This window comes from Apodemus sylvaticus, chromosome 19, assembly GCF_947179515.1.
Source record: "Apodemus sylvaticus chromosome 19, mApoSyl1.1, whole genome shotgun sequence".
In the NCBI taxonomy this organism is placed as follows: Eukaryota; Metazoa; Chordata; class Mammalia; order Rodentia; family Muridae; genus Apodemus; species Apodemus sylvaticus.
In genome coordinates, this window is record NC_067490.1 from 46524252 (window position 1) to 46545890 (window position 21639).

At 49.1% G+C, this 21639-nt stretch overlaps 1 protein-coding gene across 2 annotated transcripts in view; it reads left to right on the top strand.

Annotated features, from left to right (window-relative positions):
• The first annotated feature begins 2138 nt into the window (after window positions 1-2138).
• The window catches only part of Bend3 (BEN domain containing 3), a 35271-nt gene continuing 15770 nt past the window's right edge, over window positions 2139-21639 (top strand). Inside the window, exons 1-3 of one of the 2 annotated variants that reach the window (XM_052163778.1) lie at window positions 2142-2425; window positions 17027-17074; window positions 17555-17751. In XM_052163778.1, coding sequence (XP_052019738.1) covers window positions 17038-17074; window positions 17555-17751 — 234 coding nt within the window. In that variant the 5' untranslated portion in view covers window positions 2142-2425; window positions 17027-17037. Of the gene's footprint in view, window positions 2426-17026; window positions 17075-17554; window positions 17752-21639 lie in introns of both variants that reach the window. The other variant, XM_052163779.1, reaches the window with a different exon arrangement.

A 21639-nucleotide genomic window follows, 5' to 3' on the forward strand; every position in this document is an offset into this window, starting at 1 on the left:
GGTTTACAAAACACGTTTACATACACATGAATTAAAACAAACACAAAATGCTCATAAAAACATGAAACTAAGTTTCTTTTATAGATAGTAATGAATCCTATTTCTGTTAATTTTTTCACCAACCCCCCTTTAAAAAACAGACACACACACCACTTTTTGTTTGTTTTTGGAAACAAGATGTTACCATGTAGTGAAGTCTGGCCTGGCACTTTCTAAAGAAAAATCCCACCACCTCTGTCTCCAGTGTGCTGGGAGCAGAGTTGCGTGCACCCCCAGAGCAACTGTTAATGACTTATTTGGGACACAGAACTTACACCACTTATCTTGAATGCTAAAAACCAAAACCAAACACCTAGTATTTGACCCAAGCTAGGTTCCAAGCTAACACTATGAACAAAGAGATGATTTTTATTGAATTTTTCTTAGACACTCGAGTTCTCAACACGGTCGTTTTACATTCTTAAAGCAACACAGCAGAGTGGTTTAAATGCAAAACGAGTTTAAAAGCTAACCGTTCCTGACTCTTCTGGGAGATCCTACAAAACTAATGAAACGAAACGTCTTCTTTTATAATTCTAATTATAACTGTCACATTAAATTGGAGGTGAGGATAAAACTGCTGCATCTGTTAACGCAGTCGAGTGAAATGTTGTACTTTGTGTGTTATTTAATGCGCAAGTGCAAAAGTCAAGTTCCCTAAAGAAATCCAAGAGCTTCCACTTTGTCTCCCGGGACTGTATAAATTAACCATTCCCCCTCCTTTCCTCCCTCCTCCCTATTTTAAATGTAGATAGGGCGACCAAAGCCTTTTGAATTTGAAGGGCTGCTATCTCGGGCCCATTCTTTTCATCATCCTGTTTTGAATGACAGTGAGCACGTATAGATTCTCTTAGAAAAAGCACCCCTAGGATCCCCGGCTCCTTTCTCCAAGCTACTAGCTAATTTTGCATAGCAATTAGTACTGACTTCTCCACTTCGGTAACCAAAACACCACTCCAGAACGTTCCACAGCTCCTCCAAAGGTCTTCCATAACCCAACTCCGGTTTCAAAGCAGAAGGGGGGGAACTCGGCGTAATGACTAAATTCCCAATTTATGTGAAGACACGGTAATCCCTGACTACACGTTAATCCCAGACCTCGGCCGCGACTGGGCAGCTAGGAGGCAGCATGTGCGTCCTTTTAAAATCTATTCTACGTATTCACTGACCCCGCCGGGCCGGGCCACATGGCTGTCTCTCGCAGCCAGTCAGCTGTAAGCAGCAGATGGGACCATTTGCATTTTTCTTTTTAGACTTTTTTTTTCCACCGGCAAATTAAAGGATTAAAAAAATATTTTTACGTTCTCATTGTTTACTAAAACCACGCACAGCGCTTAAGGGTTGACTTGCCCCCCTCCCAAGTCCCCCAAAGTTGGGGATCTGCGAGGGTTAGGTTTCTTATTTCTCAACTCAGATTCTGCAGTCCGGGAAACTAGGAGACAGTCGTTCTGAACTAACTCGGCGAGCGGAGTTTCCCTGTTTTCCGCGCTGAGCCCTGTGGCCCTGAGTCGCTGGCTTGAGGGTCCCCGAGCGCGTGCTTCGCTCCGCAGCCTCCAGCAGCAGAACTTGGGCTCTCGGAGCTCGGGCTTTCCCCGAGAGGGCGGCCACCCTGCCGGGGGAGTGGCCAGGGATCCCCCAGAGCCCGGGTCGCTCTCCAGTGCCCCCTCCCCACGAATCCATGCGAATCGGGAGGGGGAGCGCACCCCAAAGTCTTTGTGCCCGACGTAGCGCGGGAAGGTCCGCGCGATGGTGCAGCGCCACCGCGGAGCGCCCCAAAAGCGGGGAGGGGGGGCGCGGGCGGAAAAGACACGCCGCGTTGCCTCGCCCCTGGGAAGAGAGAAAAAGTCCAGAAAGAGGCACTGGGGCACGCTCCACCCCGGAGAGCACGTAGCTGAGACATGTCGCGGGGCGCTCGCTCTCCCGTGGGCGCCAGCCGCCCCGATCGGCCGGCAGCCGGCGCGGGCCCACGTGGAGCCGCGCTGTGCAGGCCGAGCGCGCCCGCCCCGCAGCGCGCCCCAGCTCCCCGCCGCGGCCGCTCACGCCCGAGCGCCGCCGCCGGTCCCGCGTGTGCCCCGCTGAGGGGGAGGGGCGGCGCGGTGGGGGCGGAGGGCTTGAGGTTCCACTGCAGCGGGGGCTCCTGTGTCCTTGTGCGGAAATGACACACGGAGTCCCGTCACGTCACGCGAGAGCGCAGCGCACGGACACACACAAAGAGAGGGGAAAATACACGGCGCCCGCCCGCCCGCCGCCCCCAGCCAGTCGGCGGGGCCGCCCCGGCCAGGCCCTGCGCGCTCGGCCCCCACTGCGGCCCGCGCGCCCGCCCCCCGCACGTGGCGCCCGAACTCGGCGCGGGCCCCGCTCCGCAAAGTAACAACTCTCGTCCCAGGTGAGTGTGGGCCCCGGTGGGGGCCGCTTGCGAGCGGCTCGCCGCCTCCGCGCGGGCTGGCGGGGGGGAGCGGGCGCCCACGGGCTCGTCGCGCCCCATTGTGCCGCGCGCCCCTTTGTGCCCGCTCGGAACGCCGCGACTCCATGGCGTTCCGGGAGCACGCGCGCCGCGGCCCGGGGAGGAGGAGGGAGGGAGGGGAGGACGCACGGTGGAACGGTCCGCGCCGCCACCGCCAGGCCGGCCCCACTCGCGCCGCGCGCCGGCTCTCCACCCCCGGCGGGCCGGCGATGGAGCGGCCGAGGGCTGCCGGGGACCAACTGCGCGGCGCCGGGGCGCTCGCGCTCGACCGGCCCGTGGCGGCGATGGAGGGGTGTCAGGGAGCAGAGGGGCGGGGAGCCGGAGGCCGGAGAGCCGCCGCTCGGAGGGACGCTGCCCCGGGGAGGCAGCGAGGCCGCCGGCGGTCGGCGGCCGGGAGCGGGGTGGGGCGAGCCCCGCCGCCAGGGGGCGCGGCGCCCTCCCGGGCCGTTCCACGGCGCTCCGTGGTTCCCGCTGCCCGGCTGGAGGCGGGCCCAGCGCGGCGCTCTGGGTGTGCACCCCGGCGAGCGCGAGGCCTTCCCGGCGGGCGGTGGAGCCGGTCCGGGGCGCCTGCCGCCCCTCGTGACTTGTGCCCGCCACGGTCGACGTGCTTTCCCACGCAGACTTGGCTCGGGCTGGGTCTGGGGTTGTGCGGTGCGGAGTTGTGAGGGCCTTGTGTGCCGAGACCGGCTCATCTGAGTTCTGTTTTTCTTTTTTTAAGTTTTTACTGAAGTAAAAGTTTGATCAGGTGGCTCACTTGGGAGTATTTTGGAGGTGGAGGCCAAGCAGAGATGCTCTTGCAGAGATGTTCACTATTTGGGAGTCCGAGAACTTACTTTAAAAAGTAACTTTTTAATGTTTTCATACAAATAGCACGTCACGGGGTAGAAGGGATGGTACCAGAAATCTAAAGACTCAGAAAGCCCAGGCGAGTGGGGAACGTGTGGAAATGTCCCAGATAGAGGTTTTAGGTTTCCTCTGTTCCGGTTCCATGCCTGCAGTTTTTTCTCTTTTTGTGACTATCCACTTTTAATTTACGGGTGTTTGGGTTTTGTTTTTAAGTTTTATTTTCCGTGTATGTGTTTTGGCTGCGCATATATATATATATATATATATATACACACACACACCATACCCATTCTCACATTCAGAGGGTCAGAGGAGGGCATTGGACTTACAGATAGATGGTTGTGAGCAGCCACGTGGGTGCTGGGACCCCGATCCACGACCTCTGCAAAAAAACAAGGGTTATTAAACGCTGAGCCATCTCTCCAGCCACCAGTTTATAGTTCCACGTGTAACCTTACAGGACTTCAGCTCCCTCAAATACCTGGATTTGGCCAGGGTTTTTTTTTTTTTTTTTATTTTCTATTTTTTTTCCTTTTTGAGAGAGTCTACTATGGCCCCCGCTGACCACAGACTTGTTTGTTATATAGGCCTGGGTGGTCCTGAACTCCTGTCAAGTTGGGATTACAAGTATGTGCTACTGCACCTAATTTTTGTGGTACTTGATGGAAATTAAGACTTTAGATTTTTGACCAACTAACTTACACCCCCAGCCCCAAGATTATTATTTGTACATTTTTAAAAATCTAAACTTATATATATATTCTCATATCAGGCCTAGACACACAGTTGTGTGACCTTTGTGGTTGGTTTTACTAGAGATGTTTTTTTTTTGTTTGTTTGTTTTGTTGTTTTTTGTTTTTTTTTAAGTCTGCCTCTCACTGCTTTGAATGGCCTGTAGCTTGAATATTTAACGAGGCTGGCCTTGGAGATCCACCTGCCTAGGCCTTCCTATGCTAGGATTAAAGATTTGTCCCACCACACCTGGCTTCTTGTTTGGTCTTTTAGAAACTGAGTTCCCTAAATTCTGTCCTGTCCTTGAATTGCTATGTAAACCAGGCTGACCTCTAACTTAGAGTTCTGATTGATTCTTCCTCCCGTAGGGGGTGGGGGTGCGGAAGGTATTAAAGGTGTCAACACCACCTGGCTTTTGTTGTTTTCTCAAACTGAGTCTCAGTGTGTGTCCCAGGCTGGAGTGGCCTTTTTGGTTTCTCTGTAGATCAGTCTGGCCTCAAACTCAGGGGTCCACCTACCTGCCATCCCCCCTTTCTCCTCCCAGCGTTGGGACCAAAAGCCACCATGACCATGTCAGAAATGCTGTTTGGGTGAAGTTAAACAGTTAAAGGCAGTGTTCTTTCTCCACACATACAAGAAGTAAGACCAGTCAGCCAGAATAGCCAGATTGTCCCAACAGTCTGTGAGAGATTGACAGGCTGTCTGGGAACCTTTTTTGCCACCGAAGGTGGGGGCAGAATATGTAGGAAGAGGAAAGTTGCACTCAACCTTGACAGAGGTTTGGTTGGGTGAGGTTACGCTCCTGTATGAGACCCATCTACAGAACTGCCTAGAAAAATCCCTAAAGCAAGGGGAGGGGGTGGCGTGCTCTCCAGAATTGCATTGGTACCAGCAATAATAATTTTTACAACACACTAGGGAGTGGTGTGTGTGTCTCAATTTTGATAAGTGAGAGACTATGCATGCTACTCTAATCATACTGTCCCCACTACTGACCAACCTAACTTGGCATCTGTTTTAGAATCCATTTTTTGAGTAGTAGAACTTTACAATTCCATGGCGTTTATAGAGATGGATCCATGTTATATTTTCTAGCCCTTGGAGCTTGCTGTGCAAACCAAGCTGGCCCAAACCTTGTGGCATTCCTATTGTCACTACTTCCAAGTCTACTACCACACCTATTTGGGTGGTCATTGTTGTTTGAGGTGGGGGTTTCAGGTGGTTTAAACTGGCCCTGAGCTCAATATACAGCCAAACCTAGCCTTGAATCACCCTCTGCTAAGGTGCACACGTGCACTCCGGTGTTGCATATGGAGCTCAGAGGGCTGCTTGCAGGACTGAGTCCACCACGGGTTCTGGAGAGTAAACACCAGTCATCAGGTTTGGTGGTGAGCACCTTCAAGTTTAGCCATCTCTCCTAGATAAATCACACACACACACCAGGAACATTCCCGGACAAAAATATGGATGTTTTTGACTCTGAGCATCACCGAGCATTCGCCCTTTTCCTTTCCAGAGCTGGCAGGACCATCCTCTCCTTGAGGCTCCAGTATAGTATTGCTTTGAACATCTCCTCCGCCCAGAACTTGTGAGTTCTGGAACTAGGTGCACACAAGTCAAGCCAAGAGCTCTGCATTTTAGTATTCTGTCTCTGGTGTGTTGAACAGGGCACTGTTTCTTCAGGAGTAGTGGTTCGTGCCTGGAATGTTAGTTAGAATTTTGTCTGAAAAGCAGACTTATACATATTTGTTTTAGAACTAAGGTTTGCTCAGCAACTGCTTTATTACAACTCTCCCACTTGTTTCTTTTTAATTTATTTGGGGGTGGGGTTGAGATAGGCTTTGTCATGTGGTGCATCTCCAACACACAGTTCTCCTTTGTCTTCCTCTTAAATATTGGGATCACAGACATACAGGTCCATGCAGCTGAGTTCAGGTCCTCTCTTTGCCCAGGATCTTTCTGTGAGGTCAGGCTATACTAGAATCCACGATTCTTCTGTCTCTGCTTACTCGGTGCTGGGATTCGACCACAATTCCACCACAAGGCCACCAGCAGAGACTTTTTTGAAACATATTTAAAGCCAGTGCTCTTAAATTTGAAGGGAAGATTGTTTGAGACAGAGGCTCACAGGCAGGTCTTGAACTCTTAGCCCAGATCAACCTCTTAACATTCTTCCTGTTTTCTGCCAGTGGCCCCTTTCTCCTTTGCCTGTCTAATTTTCATTGTCAGTGAGCAATACGACATCTGCACACTCCGATCGCATTCAGGACTGTTGGTTTGAGCATAGAGGCAAGTGCTGGACCAAAGTTGCCTGGAGCAGCCAGGCTGTGCCCAGAACGCTAGTTAATTAGCGCATGTGCTCCCAAGACCGGACACTTGAGAAAGTGGACAACACAAAGGAAACTCTCTTGCTTTCGACTCTTAGGAAAGTGAGTCCCCTTTGCCCAGCCCCCGAGTGGAGTCTGGACCGGGCTGCCTTTCCCCCCTTGAACCAGTTTCTGGGAGCCAGGTCTGAGGGTGAGCCCTTCTACGTGGAACTGGCTAGCGGAGAAAGATGTGACATTTAGGCAGATTCAGAAAACTCGGGGACCAGCGGATTCCAGCATGGCTGTTGGGTGTCTTGGCCAGCATGCAGGGCTGTTGTGACAGCCCTTCCATGTCTGCTAGACGATGAGGTCCTGAGCTAGCTGCAGACAGAAGGCAGTGATTGTAAAATTCAGGGGCAATTGCTCTCGTTTTCTGAGGACTGGTGTTTCTCAAAGTGCATCTGCAGTTGTATCTAAAAATAGAAACAAATTGCAAACATGTCCTGCAAATCCCCTGGGTAGGACACCACTGCCAAGAGTGCCTGCTCTGAGAGAGCTGAGGCTCCCAGCCGACCTGTGAACTCAGAGACAGACCCCACGAGGGCAGATGGCATGGGAACAGTCTCTCAGTCCTCCAGAGGACATTTGATTCCATGTCACTCCAGCTTGCTTTCATTTAAAATAATAATAGTAGTAATAATAATAATAATAATAAATAGTCATCATCTTTGTAAAACTTTAAGATGTTTGCTCAACTTTACAGTTCTTTTAGTAAAAAAGAAAGCTAAAAGTTTTTTGAAAAAAAAAACCAAAGCATCACTAAAGGCTGTAAAGTATTGCACACACTTTTAAAATCACAGTTCTATGGGATTGGAAGCAAGTGAATAATGAGTTTAAGGGCAGCTGGGCTACATAGCGATTGTCTGAAAAAAATTAAAATTTACTTTAAAATTTGTTTTACTTGTGTGTGTGTGTGTGTGTGTGTGTCTGTCTGTCTGTCTGTCTGTCTGTCTGTCTGTCAGTCTGTAGGTGCATGAGTGTCGTGATGCACGTGTAGAGGTCAAAGGACAACTTTCAAGGAGTCTTTTTTCATGAGGATCCCGAGGACTGAACTCGTCTGCATGCCAAGCCTCTTTACCCAGAGCCGTCCATTGGCCTTTGTAAGACTTCACATTGAGTGCTGTGCCAGGCACTTCCTTGACTGTCTGTCTGCTTATTGCGACGGCGTCTCACTCCAGACCCCTGCCTGGCCTCTGACTATGGACTGGACCGTCCCAAGGGTCAGCAACGCTCTGCCATGCGTGGCTACCGTGGTCTTTGTACTCGTGATGCTTTGCACAGTTCTGTGAGGTGAGGTAGGTGTGTTCAGTTCCACAGAAGAAGGAGCTGAGTTTTAGGCAGGTGAGGAGCTGCAGGAGCACTAAATGCTGGACGTTCTTCCAGGGCTGAAAAGATGGCCGTCAGAGGATCTGGGTTCGCTTCTCAGTACCCACGTTGCAGAACTCCAGGCCCGTGGGATTTAAGGCCCCTTCTGACCGCCGACTGCTGAGCCATTTCACCAGACCAAATTCTATTTTCTTTTTTTTTTTTTTTTGGTTTTTTTGAGACAGGGGTTTCTCTGTGTGGCCCTGGCTGTCCTGGAATTCACTGTAGACCAGGCTGGCCTTGAACTCAGAAATCCACCTGCCTCTGCCTCCCAAGTGCTGGGATTAAAGGTGTGCGCCACCACCGCCCGGCTTCTATTTTCTTTTTTAAGTCAGGGTCTCCACTTTGTAGCTCTGGCTGGCCTTGAGCTCAAAGAAATCCCCCTGACTCTACCACCCAACAGCTAGGATTAAAAGGCATGCACCTAGCCAAATTTCATTTTTTTTTTTTTTTTGGATTAGGTTTTTTTCGAGACAGGGTTTCTCTGTGTAGCTCTGGCTGTCCTGGAACTCACTCTGTAGACCAGGCTGGCCTCGAACTCAGAAATCCGCCTGCCTCTGCCTCCCAGAGTGCTGGGATTACAGGCGTGCGCCACCACCGCCCGGCTGCCAAATTTCATTTTTTTTAAGGTCAGGGTCGCTAGTCCTCCCTTTGGTCATCTAAAGGCTCCTCTGCAGGTTGACAAGTTCAGGCATCTGGGGCCATGGGATTTGGGACAGTGACCACCAAGCTTCATTCACCTCCAGTCTCCTAGGAAGCCTGAAGTGAGATCATCAACCTGGGACTCCACCCAACCCATCTCGATTCCTGGTCTCCTTCACATCTTCTAAGTGAAGTCCAGAGGGTGACCCTTTGGACCCCATCTACATAGTAAGAGGTGGGGGTGAGGGTTGTGTGTAAACCCCTTGGAATGTGAAGCTGGTGACACAGAGACTGCCCAGCTAAGTGGTCTCACCTGTAGCAGAGAGCCGGCTTGAAGCCTGGTCTTAGAGAACGGCAGCTGTGAAGGGGTGGGAGGAAGCTTTGAATTTTCATTAAGTCTCAGATCCTTAAGTTTGTTTTAGTAATGCAGTCTTTGCAATGCTTGGAGCCTACACTCACTGCCTTTGCCTTTTGCGTGTGAGGGGCCATATTTCCACAGTCCCCCCTATCCTCGATTCCAGTTCCTACTTGCTTTTTTAAACTTCTTCTTGAGAGGATTTCTTTGTGTAACTTGGGCTGCCTTGAATTCACTCTGTAGACCAGGCTGACCTTGAACTCAGATCCACATGCCTCTGCCTCCCTAGTGCTAGGATTAAAGGCGTGTTCGTCACGACCCAGCTATGTTCTGCTCTTGAGGCTCACAAGCTCCAGGTAATCTCTTAGTGAGTGCATGGCATTACATCTGGAAACAGACCTTGATGGGAGGAGGGTTTGTCTCTGAATGGTGAAGTCAGGTGAGTGGGGTCAGCCTGCTGGTTGACTTTATGCCACTTTCTGATTTAATGGGGCAGAATGTAGAGTCCGCTGGTTGGGATTGAACCTTAAGTTTCGCAAAGCCCTCAAGTACTTCCTATGTCTGGGTCTGCTGCTCGTCCCGAGTGCTGGGCATCTCTGAGGAGCTGCCCCTCCTCCACTCGGAGTCTCATCTGTTCCTTTCTAGATGAGTCTCTTCAGAGCCGCTCCAGCCCGTGCTGGCAACACTGGAGATCTATTCTCTGGAACCTGGGTATCAAGTAGGGAGGCCACAGTGGTCCCCGGGGGGGGGGGGGTGTTGGCCAGGGGAATTGCCACATGAGGTGATCCTGCTTGTCCTCACCTTTCGCCCTGTCAGACGGATCCCTACAGAGCTTGCTCCTAACTCACGGTCCACCTGGCCGGCCTTCCTGGGCTCAGCTCAGCTCAGCTCTGACCGTACCACCGTCCGGGTGCTCAGCTCCCAGAGACCTCCAAAGAAGAGGCCACATCTTAACTGTCTCTTTGCTGACCACAGGCATCCTGACCTCATCCAGGCACATCCAGCCTTTTGATAGTGTGGCATGGATATTAGCATTTCTAAAGTTCACAATGAAGACAGGTGCGATCAAGTTGCCAACAAAAACATTTCCGATGTCTTAGTTTGCAGTTTTATTGTCGAGCCATATTCACCGGTTGGATGTCTCTGCTATACTCTTAGTTTCTTTATTCAACTGCCAACCCTGGAAATGACTGGTTGAGTTCAGCCACATTCAACAGACTTGTTGCTCCCCTGAAATTTAGCTTATTTTTAAAGATGGGGGGGGGAAGGGGGGAAGTAATGCTTGCCTTTAATCCCAGCACTGGAAAAGCAGAGGCAGGCAGATCAGAGTTCGAGGCCAGCCTGATCAACATAGTTCTAGACCAGCCAGAACTGTGTAGTGAGGCCCTATCTCAAGAACAAAGGCAAAACACAAAAAAGGACCCCCAAATAGGACTAGTGAGTTAAGAGCACTGGCTGCTCTTCCAGAGGTCCTGAGTTCAAATCTCAGCAACCTCATGGTGACTCACAACCACCTATAATGTGATCTGATTCCCTCTTCTGATTGTGTCTGAAGACAGATAAAATAAACATTTTTTAAAATATTCACTTAAAAAGAATCCCCAAACAATTATTTTCTGTATCAAAGAGTTTCATACTTACTATAGAATATTTAGAAAGTAGAGGAAATTCTGAAGAATCATTCACAATCCTGTTAATTGGAAGTAATTAGCATTTTGGCATATTTCCCTCCAGCTGCTTTATGGCCTTTTAAAATTACAGAGTTGAGATATCCCCAGTGAACTTTGAAGTGTGTTACTGTTAATTGGGTAGCCTTATAATGAAAAATTGGTTTTGAATTCTTTACATAATTCAGTGCCCATCTCTTCCTGCCAGCTGAGGACTGGAAGTCTGCTTAGGAAACGTGCAGACCTTGACTTCATAGCTGTGCTTCGTGGGAAGAGCAACAGTAATCAGAGTTCTCTCATCCAGGGCATATTTGGTGACTCTCTCACATGTTCCGCTTAGTGTCTTCTATGGTTTGTCTACTATTAATAGGCCAGTGGAGCTCTCCACACCGTGTTTTCTTTAGCAGAGGACAGCCTATAAGATGAGAGCAGGCGTGAGAGATGTGTGTGTATGTGTGTGTGTGTGTGTCTGTGTCTGTGTGCCGTGTCTGTCGCACCTTCTTCCTGCTGGTTCTCTGCTCCTCCTGACCTTTGCTCTGTTGACCTGTTAAGGGCTCAGAAGTTTCAAGCGCTTGAGGACATGTGGGTATAGGAAGGTCTAGTGCAAAGTCTTTAGACTAGGAATGTGATAAGAAAGCTTGTTACATCTTAGTGAACTTTAACTAAGTTATTTCCTGGGTGGATTCCCCTTCATATAGTAACTTTGGTTAATTCTCTTTCTCTTGAAAGAAAAAAAAAACTGCATGGGTTTGTGTTGAGCTTGCTTCTGACTCTGTGTAAAAGTCTTTTGCTGTCAAGCCTGACCATCTGAGTTGTATTTCTGGGACCCACACAGTAGAAGGAGAGAACCAATTCTTACAAGTTAACCTCTGACCTCCATGTGAGCCCTGTGCTCAGATGTGGCCCCCCCCCACGCATAAATATAAATGTAGTAAAAAATATTTGCAGCTGGGCATGGTGGCCTATAAGTGTAAGCTTTGTCTCAGCATTTGGGAGGAGTTAAACACAGTCTCAAACAAAACATCTCACCTTTGTGGAGAAGAGATCAAGGTCACAGAAAGCCCAAGGCCAAAGGATTATCCCAAAGTCAAGGCCAGTCTAGCTACAGAGCTAGATCCTGTTTCAAAAAAAAGAGGGTGTGGTTGTATGTGCAGCCCCAAGCCCAGGATTTGGGAAGCTGTTATCATAGTTAAGGTTACTGCTGATGAAATACCATGACCAAAGGCAAGTTGGGGTGGACGGGGTTTATTTGGTTTACATTTGACGTCACTGTTCTCCTTCAAAGGAAGTCAGGGCAGGAACCCGGAGGCTGGAGCGGATGCAGAGGTCGTGGAGCGAGACTGCGTACCCCGTGGCTTGCTCAGCCCAGGGATGGCACCCTCTCACATGCCCTTCTGCTGGATCTTGTGGAGGCATCTTCTCAATGGAATTCCCTCCTTTCTAGATGATTCTAGCTTGTGTCAAGTTGACATAAAACTAGGCAGTACATGGAGGCGGGATTTTGAGAGTTCTAGCCACTTCTCCACCCTAATAAGTCAGAAGTGATGGGACAAAAAGGAAATATTTTGATTTTTTTTTTAAATTATCTTCAAATATTCATCATGATAAATAAAGCCACTATCAGGTAATATAAAGACATTTTCACAATGTAGCTGTCTGTATATTAACTGTATACATGTAATACGCATAGTAGTAGCCTTGGATGGTCTCAAGTCACTGTGAGTGTGTGTGTGTGTGTGTCTGTGTATACGCTAATGAGCTGAACTGGCTGTGCAGCTGGCCTTGACATCCTCTTGCATCTTTAGATCCGACATGCTGGGACTTTAGGCATGAGTTACCATGTGTTATCCACATGTCTAGTTCCAACCCAGGACTCAGCGCTAGCTGCTATAAGCACTGTACTGATTGACACCCCCAGCCCTCTGCTGTTCCTAGACACAGGTTTTTAGTCAGGCTGCTGCCCCAGAACTCAAGACCCTGGCATTCTAGGTGCACATCACCATGTTCAGCTCGGCACTCTTTTTTCCTCTCCTCGTTCAGATGCCCCATTTGGGAGTGTGTGTGTGTGTGTGTTTCATTCTGAAACTTAAGGTCTGCTGAGGAACAAGGGTTTGGAAAGGAGTGTACTACTGACGTGAGAGGCTCAGGTCAGGCCGTGGAAGAGTGGTGGGAGCCACTGTCTCCATAACCTGCCCTTTGGCTGCTGGAAGGAATGTGTGTGGCATGCTAGGCATCTGGGTCTTCGTGTCCACCCACAAATAGCATGTGACCTTCCACTCCACCCACTGACCGGGAAGTGGAGTTAGCACTGTGATACACATCTCCATTCTACTAGCCCGGGGGTGTAGGGAGTGACCCGCCCGACCTCTTCTGGGAAGCTTCTGCACTGTGGGGGTAGAGAGGTGTCATTTTCCACGCCCGCATCTGCCTAGCTTTCCAGATAGCTTTCTTACAAGAAAAGGAGATTTGGGTTCCTTAATTGCTGCTGGACCTGAGTCTAGAACTGGTTTGTGTTCCTCAAAAGCACTTCCTAGAGGACAGTTGGTGTTTCTGTGTCCTGCCTGCCTGGGTAGGAGGTGCACATGTAACTTACCTTCAGGCCCAGGGGCTGCCTCTCCTTTGGGACACTGAGGAGGTCTCGGGATTCTGTATTGGTAGATGTGGGATTAAAGTAGCCTCGGGACCAGGCGGGTCAGGTACGTAGTAGCTCTGCTCTCTACTCTCAGAAGCCGAAGTAGTTGGTTTCCAGGCCCTGCAAATAGAGATCACACATCTTCTAACCGAGTTTCTTCCCCACTAGCCTCTGCTGGCAGCCCACATGGGAATGTCGAGTGCTTTATAGAACGCTCTGCTTGTCCTGAATGTCCAGGCAGCGCATTTACCTCTTGCTAAGGCCTTCTTGGGTCCTTCCGGGTTCTCCTGCCTAGAGGTGGTTCACATCCTCTCCACCATAGTCACCTTCTGGGCCTCACAACGAGGTGCTAAATTTTCTGGTGTGGTTTCACAGGTTCAGAACTCTGGCTCACTGGGTCTCATTCCGACAGATTCCATGCGCAGCTGGGACTATTGTTCCCTTGCCCAGCGTCTGCCCCTTGGCTCCATGGTGTTCCCTGAGTGAGTAGCACCTGATAAGTAGGCAGGTAGGAGGGTGAATGAATCTGTCTCATCTTCCTGTCTTCTTGCGTGTATGACCTTTATGAATTTAACTTAGCCAGAGTCTGCAGGGCATTTACATACCACCACCACCACCATTACTTTTTCTGATTTTTTTGTCTTTTTGTTTGTTTGTTTTGAGACAGGGTTTCTCGGTATAGCTCTGCTGTCCTGGAACTCACTCTGTCCACCAGGCTGGCCTTGAACTTAAAAAGGCGCCTGCCTCTGCCTCTCAAGTGCTGGGATTAAAGGCGTGCGCCGCCTGGCGCCTGGCTAGCCATCACTTCTTACCCCCCAGCTCTCTGCTGTTTCCTTCCAGTCCTGCTTTTTCTCCCAAGAATATAATATATATAACTGAGCATGGTAGTACAGGCTTCTTCTAATCCTAGCACTCAGGGATAGACACCGGGCTCCCTAAAGTCCAAGGCCAGCTTGGGCTGCATAGCAAGGTCATGTGTCAAAACACACCAAGGTGTAGTTTGTAGAAGGGATGTGCTTCTGACTGACTGGTGCCACCCGGTTCTCCCTAGCTCGTTCACCTTTGCCCTCTATTGGAGGGAATGAGTCATGTGACTGTAGTGTTTCTAAGGGCACTCTGCAGGCTTGGTCATTCCCCTGACCTGAAGTATGTTTTCTGATCGGTCTCCAGGCTGAGAATAATATCTGAGCTTCTGCCTGGTCCTGCCAACCTTTCTGACTGCTGAGGGACTCCCAGCTCAGAGCAAGGTTTACTTGTTGAGGTAGATGGAAGTTGGCACTAAAAGCCATGTCTGGTAAAAATGGCGTATGGATCCTTGAAGTTGACATGTGTTTTCTGTCGGAATCACTTTATGTTGTTCTTCAGGTATGAGAGAGCATTGAGTGGGAATTATTAATTTCAAATAAATCTGGCTTTCGCCCTGTCCAGTAGTGATGCACAGCCTGACACCTGGTCCCGGGTAATTACAGCATTACAGCATCACTCCTGCTCGAGTGCTGCTGTTAGGAGCTGTTGGTTGGCCTGGTGCTGTTTAGTTTTGTTTTATAACAGGGTCTCACTGTATTCGTAGCCATCCTGGAACTTGATGTGAAGACCAGGCTGGCCTGGCCACACATTCTCAGAGATTCACCTGCGTCTCTTCAGAATGCTGGGGCTATAGGCTTGCATAACCATGCCAGCCTATTAACCAATTTCGAAGATATTATTTTGTGAATAGATCAGCTAGACACCGTCTTTCTTGTTGTCTCCTTCCCATTTACCTCTCTCACATGTTGAGCATGTGCCAGGCCATGGCTACCCCATGTAGTTAGTCTGTTGGATGCTATACTGGCATCTGTTGTATAAATGTCTCAAGATACCCCCGTTTCCACTTCCTCAGATCCTTAACCAAAATGAAAAATATGTCCATAGTTACCTGTTTCAGTTGTAGGAGCCACAAATCCCCAGTGCCAACCTTAAAGGGTGTGGTCCATGCATTTTTTTTTTTCAAACGTCGCTTGTATTTGTATGTTTTTATAGAATTTGGGCGATGCCAGAGACTCCGTGGTGGCCTCAGTGATGTATGAGCTCCATCTTGACTGGTATAGTTGACAGCGATAGCTCTGTCTACACAGACTACTAACCCTCCTCCCGCCACAGCCCAGGCTTGCTCTGTTTGGATTTCCTTCAGTGTTGCTTCTTAAGGAAGCACTAGACAAGTGTTGCTCAGTGTAAATATAGCGGGACCTCATGTGTAGTTTTACATGTTCTAATCACCTTATAAAAACAGTCGAAATTGCCGGGGCGGTGGTGGCTCACGCCTGTAATCCCAGCACTCTGGGAGGCAGAGGCAGGCGGATTTCTGAGTTCGAGGCCAGCCTGGTCTACAGAGTGAATCCAGGACAGCCAGGGCTATACAGAGAAACCCTGTCTCAAAAACCAAATCCAAAAAACCAAAAAAAAAAAAAAGAAAGAAAGAAAGAAAGAAAGAAAGAAAGAAAGAAAGAAAGAAAGAAAGAAAGAAAGAAAGAAAGAAAAAGGAAAAAAAACCAGGCGAAATTGGGAAAGATGGCCTCGCGGTTAGGAGCTCTGGCTGCTCTTACAGGGGACTTTGGTTCAATTTCCAGCACGCATGTGATGGCTCACAGCTATCTGTCATTCTTGGTCCAGGGATCCCATGCCCTATTCTGGCCTCTGTGAGTGCTAGACATGTGTGTGATGCACAGATACTTTAAAGCACAACAGCTATACATATGAGTAAATATAGTTAATGTAAGTAATAAGTGAGGTTCATAAATAACTTCCCTTAGCTTAGTAAGTCTAAACTATTTCAGCATTGTGATAAAAAACTATTTCAGCATGTGACACATACAGTCGGGTTGTTTTGCACTGTTTTCATTGGGCTGTCTGAATATGCACCGCACAGGGTTGCATCTCCATTTGGCTGTCCTGAGTCTATAGTTCCACATGTGGCCATGTCACTACTATTTGACTCCCTGGAATGCTGGTCCTCTGCTCTGTTTACTGAGACGGCAGCTTTTTTGTTGTGGTTGCTTAGTTTTGAGACAGGGTTTCTTTGTGTAGCTCTACCTGTCCTGGAACTAGCTTTGTAGGCCACATTGGCCTGGAACTCACAGAGATCTGCCTGCCTCTGCCTCCCGAGAGTGATGGGATTAAAGGCGTGGGCCCCTAGACCACCCTCCTCTTCCTCCCTCCCCTCCTCCTCAGCTTTGTTACTTCCTGGGCAGGGATGAGAAAGAGACCACCCACTTCAGTCTTTTTTGGGGGGGGAGGGTTTGGGTTGGTTTTTTGTTTTTTGTTTTTGGTTTTTTTGAGACAGGGTTTCTCTGTGTAGCCCCGGCTGTCCTGGAACTCACGCTGTAAACCAGGCTGGCCTCGAACTCAGAAATCCGCCTGCCTCTGCCTCCCAAGTGCTGTGATTAAAGGCGTGTGCCACCACCGCCCGGCTCCACATCTGTCTTAGAAGGCTGTTGGTTTGCTCAGGAACATTACTAGTTACTAGTGAGTGGCTCTTACCAGCGTCCTGCTTGTACCGGCTCGCAGCGGGCTCAAGGCAGGTATAAAGCCATGCTTCTGTGGACCTGGCACAGAGGTTTGACCACACATGGTGGTGCCACCTTTAATCCCAGTGCAGTGGAGGCAGAAGAGGCATCAGAACTCTGAGATCAAGGCAAGCCTGGTCTACATAGGGAGTTCCAGGCCTGTTGGCGACATACCTGGTAAGACGCCAGATCTCTTTCTCTTTCTCAAAAAAAAAAGGCAGTGGGGGTGTGGGGGGGACCACACACTTAATCTGTGGCAAAGCCCTTACTCATTGGTCCCAAAGCTGGGCTGGGGGTGAGGGAGTGTCTGCGTGGAAGGAACAGTAACAATAAATCAAGCAATAAATGAAGACCTTGTCTTTATCTTTTCGTTTAGTGGGATAGAAGATGAACTCAACTGAATTCAGTGAAGATGTAGAAGAAGGTAAAAACAAAAAGTTTTTAATTGAATATTTTTGAATGGGTCATATATTGATGTAGTCCTAAATGTAAAAAATATCTGATGAGAAGCCTTCCTGCCCACTACTGTAGCCTTCCATCTATACACCCGCTTCCAGCTACCTTTTAAAAGTACAGGAAAGTAGTATTTAGGGGTGCAGGGTATAGTTCAGTTTAGAGTCCTTGGCTCTGGGTTGGCTGATTAGATCTATCGCACATTTATTACCCATTTATCTCCCCCTGAAAGACTTTTAAACCCACATCTTAAATTGACATGTGATCGGACTGTACTTCCGTGGCAGGCAGCTGGGAGAGCGTGTTGCTGGGAAGTGCAGGTTGGTCGGTCAGCAGCTCCTTCCTGACAGTGCTAGAGGGTAGCCCCCCCCCCCACCTGTCACTTAGAACCCTGCCGCCCTTCCAGCAGCCCTGGTCTTCCCTACTGAGCCCCATTTTTTCTCTGCCATAGTTGTAAAAAATAACCCTGTGAAGGTAGAGGGCGGCGATGCTGCGCTGGACTGCTCCCGGAACTCCAGGGCCTCTGAGAAGCACCCTCTGGACAGCGTCCTCACTGCCCTCCACGATTCCAGCAAGCGGAAGCAGCTGGGCAGCGACGGCCAGCCAGACTCTGTCCCCAGTGTGAAGAGGAGGCGGTTGATACCCGAGGTGAGGGCCTTACTCCCTCTGGTCCTTGGCCAGGCTCCGATTCTTGGGTCTGAGAGGAGGATTTCACCTAAGCCACGTTATAGCCAGCCTCCCTTTTTAGAAGGCACTCGGCTGAAATACCTGTGTCCTTAATGGGGAGAGCACTCTTCACAGTGTAACCATTTTGAGTTCTTTGTTTAGCACTGCCTTTAGTGGAGGGCAAGAATTTGTTACTGGGAAAAAGTGTTAACCTTGCCTTGCCGACCATGGCTGTGTGCACGTGCAAGGCTGGCCCTGGGAGAGTCTTTTCCTAGATTAAGTCCATCATAGATACAAAGGGCTTGCTCCTAAGAACCTTCAAGTGGATCTTCTTTCCTTCACAGTTTCTCTCTCTCTCTCTCTCTCTCTCTCTCTCTCTCTCTCTCTCTCTCTCTCTCTCTCTCTCTCTCGACGGGTCTCTATCCCTGGTTGTCTTCACACTTACTAGCATTTACTTGCCTCTGCCTTAGGAGTGCTGTGTTCAATGAATGTGCCACTGAGCTGTGCCTGTCTGTGTCTTTACTTAGTTCTAGAGATCAGTCTTGGTGCTGGGCATGGCTTACCACCCAGCCATGCCCCAGGTCTTCGTGGACTTCTTTTATTTGAGAGAGTCTCATCGAATTGTCTAAACTGGGCTTTAGCTTACCTTTAGCTTACCCAACAGACCTGGAACTTGCCACTCTCCTGCCTCAGACTCTTCTGCCTTCTCAGCAGGATGTTATGTTATCGCTTTAGCTGGCCTGGATATGTAGACCAGGCTGGTTTGAGACTTGCGGCATACCTCTTGCCCCTGCCTGTGTTGGAATTTATACTACCACACCCAGCTGTGCCATTGGGAACCCCAGGCCCTTTCATTCCTGTCTCTCCAGATGGGTTTTTGTCCACTGCAACCTTGATACAGGGTCTTCTCTCTCCACCATACCCCTGATTCCATGTGAACCCACACCTCCAAGGTGTGAGCGGGATACCCTCAATTCTTTCCCAGAGCCCTCCAGCCTTTTCTCGTAGCCGTTTCTATTCATCTCTGCCACCCACCGACTTGCAGAAACACCTTCCACCCAACAAACTAATGAAGTCTGCGAAAACACAAAGAAATAGTCACTAAGAAAACTGGGGCTGGAGAGATGGCTCAGTGCTTAAGAGCACTGGCTGTTCTTCCAGAGGGCCTGAGTTCAATTCCCAGCAACCACATGGTGGCTCACAACCATCTCTAATGGGATCTGGTGCCCTCTTCTGGTGTGTCTGAGGAAGGCAGTCGTGTACCCAAATACATGAAATAAATATATTTTTTTTAATTGGGGGGGCGAACTAGGATAAAACTGGAAATGAAAATCTTAGGGAGTCAAACAAAGACCTCAGCAATAAGCCCCAGCAGCAGAGGCATGGAGACTACATAAAGTAGCAGGGACTGATGTGGGTGTCTAGCCTAGGTCGATGGAGCCTTCTGTGGTCCTGCCAATACCTTTAGCTCTTGGAAAACATTTTCCCAGACTCCCATACCTAGCTCCAGATGTGCATTCTAACCTGCGTGTGCACGAAACCTGGAGTTTCCCTCCTCGGGAGCACCAGGGACTCAGCTGGTTTCTCTCTGTTTCTCTCATTTTCCCTGAGACCGGGTCTTGTGCTGCCCGGGTTAGCCCTGAAGGCTTTGAAGCAGAAGACGGAGCTCCTGCCTCTGGAGTGCTGGGTCCATAGTGTGTACCAGTGCCAGCATGACTGCTTTACCCGTGCTGGGGACAGAGGCCAGGGCTTTGTGTGTGCTAGGCAAGCAGTACCAACCGAGCTGCACGCGCAGCTGCCTTAGGTACCGTGAAGAGACGCCATGACCAAGGCAGCTCCCATGAAAGGATGCATTAAGTTGGGACCTTGCTTACAGTTTCAGAGGGTTAGTCCATTGTCGTCATAATGGTCAGGAGTATGGGTCCATACAGCCAGGCACTGGAGCATTAGCTGAGAGCCTATATCCTCATCTATATGTGGTGGCAGTGGCAGCGGCAGTGGTGAGGGGGCCGGCACGGGCTTTTTAAATCTCAAAGCCCACCCCCACCCCACCCCCAGTGACACACTTCCTCTAACAAGGCCTCGCTTTGAATACTGCCACTCTCAGGTGACTAATATATGAACTAATATATATAGGAGCCATTCTTACTTAAACTACCACACCAGCCCTTGGTAACTTTTTATAGTATTTATATAAATGGGCCTTATTACATTTTTACCTAAGCCTTTCTTTCTTTTCCATTTACTTGTGCGTGCGTGTGTGTCTGCACCCTGATGTGCATGGAGAGAGGGGAGAGGACAACTTGTAAGGAGTTGTTTCTCTCCTTCCACCAGGTTCTGGGAATGGAATTTAAATCGTTAGCCTTGGAGGCAGGCACCTTTAGATTTGATTTATTCTATTTTACGTGTATCCGTGTTTTGCCAGCATGTATGTCTGTATACCTTGTGGTTGCCTTCCGCTTTTGGAGGCCAGAAGGGGCACTGGGTCTCCTGGAACTAGGATTCCAGAAACCAAAGCTCAGTCCTCCGTCCTCTGGAAGAAGGGCTGCCTGTGAACTGCTCTTAGCCGCTGAGCCGTGCCCCAGTACGCGGAAAGTTTTAACTTCTTCCTGAAACTTCAGTTTTCTTTCCTTACTAGCTTTAGTACAGTGTTGTACTAAACTAGAAATGGTGATAGACTTTATGTTTTGTTCCGAATGATCTTATCGGGCTAGTAAGCCGAGGCAGAAGGATCACGGGACAGCCTGGGGTACATAGAGCCATGTCTTCATATTATGGCCCAGGACCTCATGTGTCCAGACCGGTCTCAGTCTGCACTGTGTAGCTTAAGCAGCTGAGAACAACGCTGACCTTGAGTTCTGGCTTCCCTGCCCCTGCCTCCAGAATGCTGGTGTCTTACACCTATACAAGTGCTACCTACCCCAGTGTTTATGGGATGTACCTCTGAAATCATCTGCGCCAACTGCCTTCAGTTTTGGAAGAGTACTAATTACTGATTCATTTTCCTAGTCTGTTCAGCTATATTCAGATTGTCTTACATTTATTTTGTTTCTTATATTAATTTTAACAGATTGTGTCTTAAGGAATTGATTGATTTGTTCTGTTATCAAACTGTCTCCTCCTGAACTGAAACTTTAGCACACTATTGCTTTCCTTATCCTTCCAATGACCATGAGATCTTTAGTGATGGCTCCCTGTTTTTTCTTTTAATTTTTGGTCTCATATAATCCAGGCTGGTCTCTCACTCACTCTACGCCAAGGTTGACAGTGAGCTCTTGAGTCTCCTGATATTACCGTCCACGTGCTGGATCACAGGTGTGTGCCAACACGCCCAGCCAGATCTGTCTTTTGTAATGTATGCTTTCAGAGATGCATATTTCTCCCCTTTAATCTTCAAATTGATAAAGTTGCATTTCCATTTAGTTCAAAATATTTTTAATTTTCCTTTGTGATTTTTTTTCTTTGACCCCTGTGTTATCTTTGACCTATGTGTTATTACCTTTGAATATTTATTTCCAGCATTGAGGACTGATCATAGCTCCTTGTACATATTAAGAAAGCACTCTACTGCTGATGTGCGCCCCCAGCCTGAGTCTGGTCATTGAGTCACATGATAGTTTTAATCACCAGCTTGGTGATCTCTAACCCCCTGGGCAGGGAGTCTCAAGAAGGGATCTTCTGGATTGAGTTTACGTTCATGGCTGTGGGAAGAATTGCCCACTGTGAGTGGCACCATTCTTTAGGCAGCGATAGCAGACTGTGTGAGTGGGGCTAAGACTTCAGGTATGCCTCTTCACTCTCTGTCCTTCACTATGCCTGCAATATGACCGCTTCCTGGAGTTCTTGACTTCTGTGCTGTGGTAACTGTCA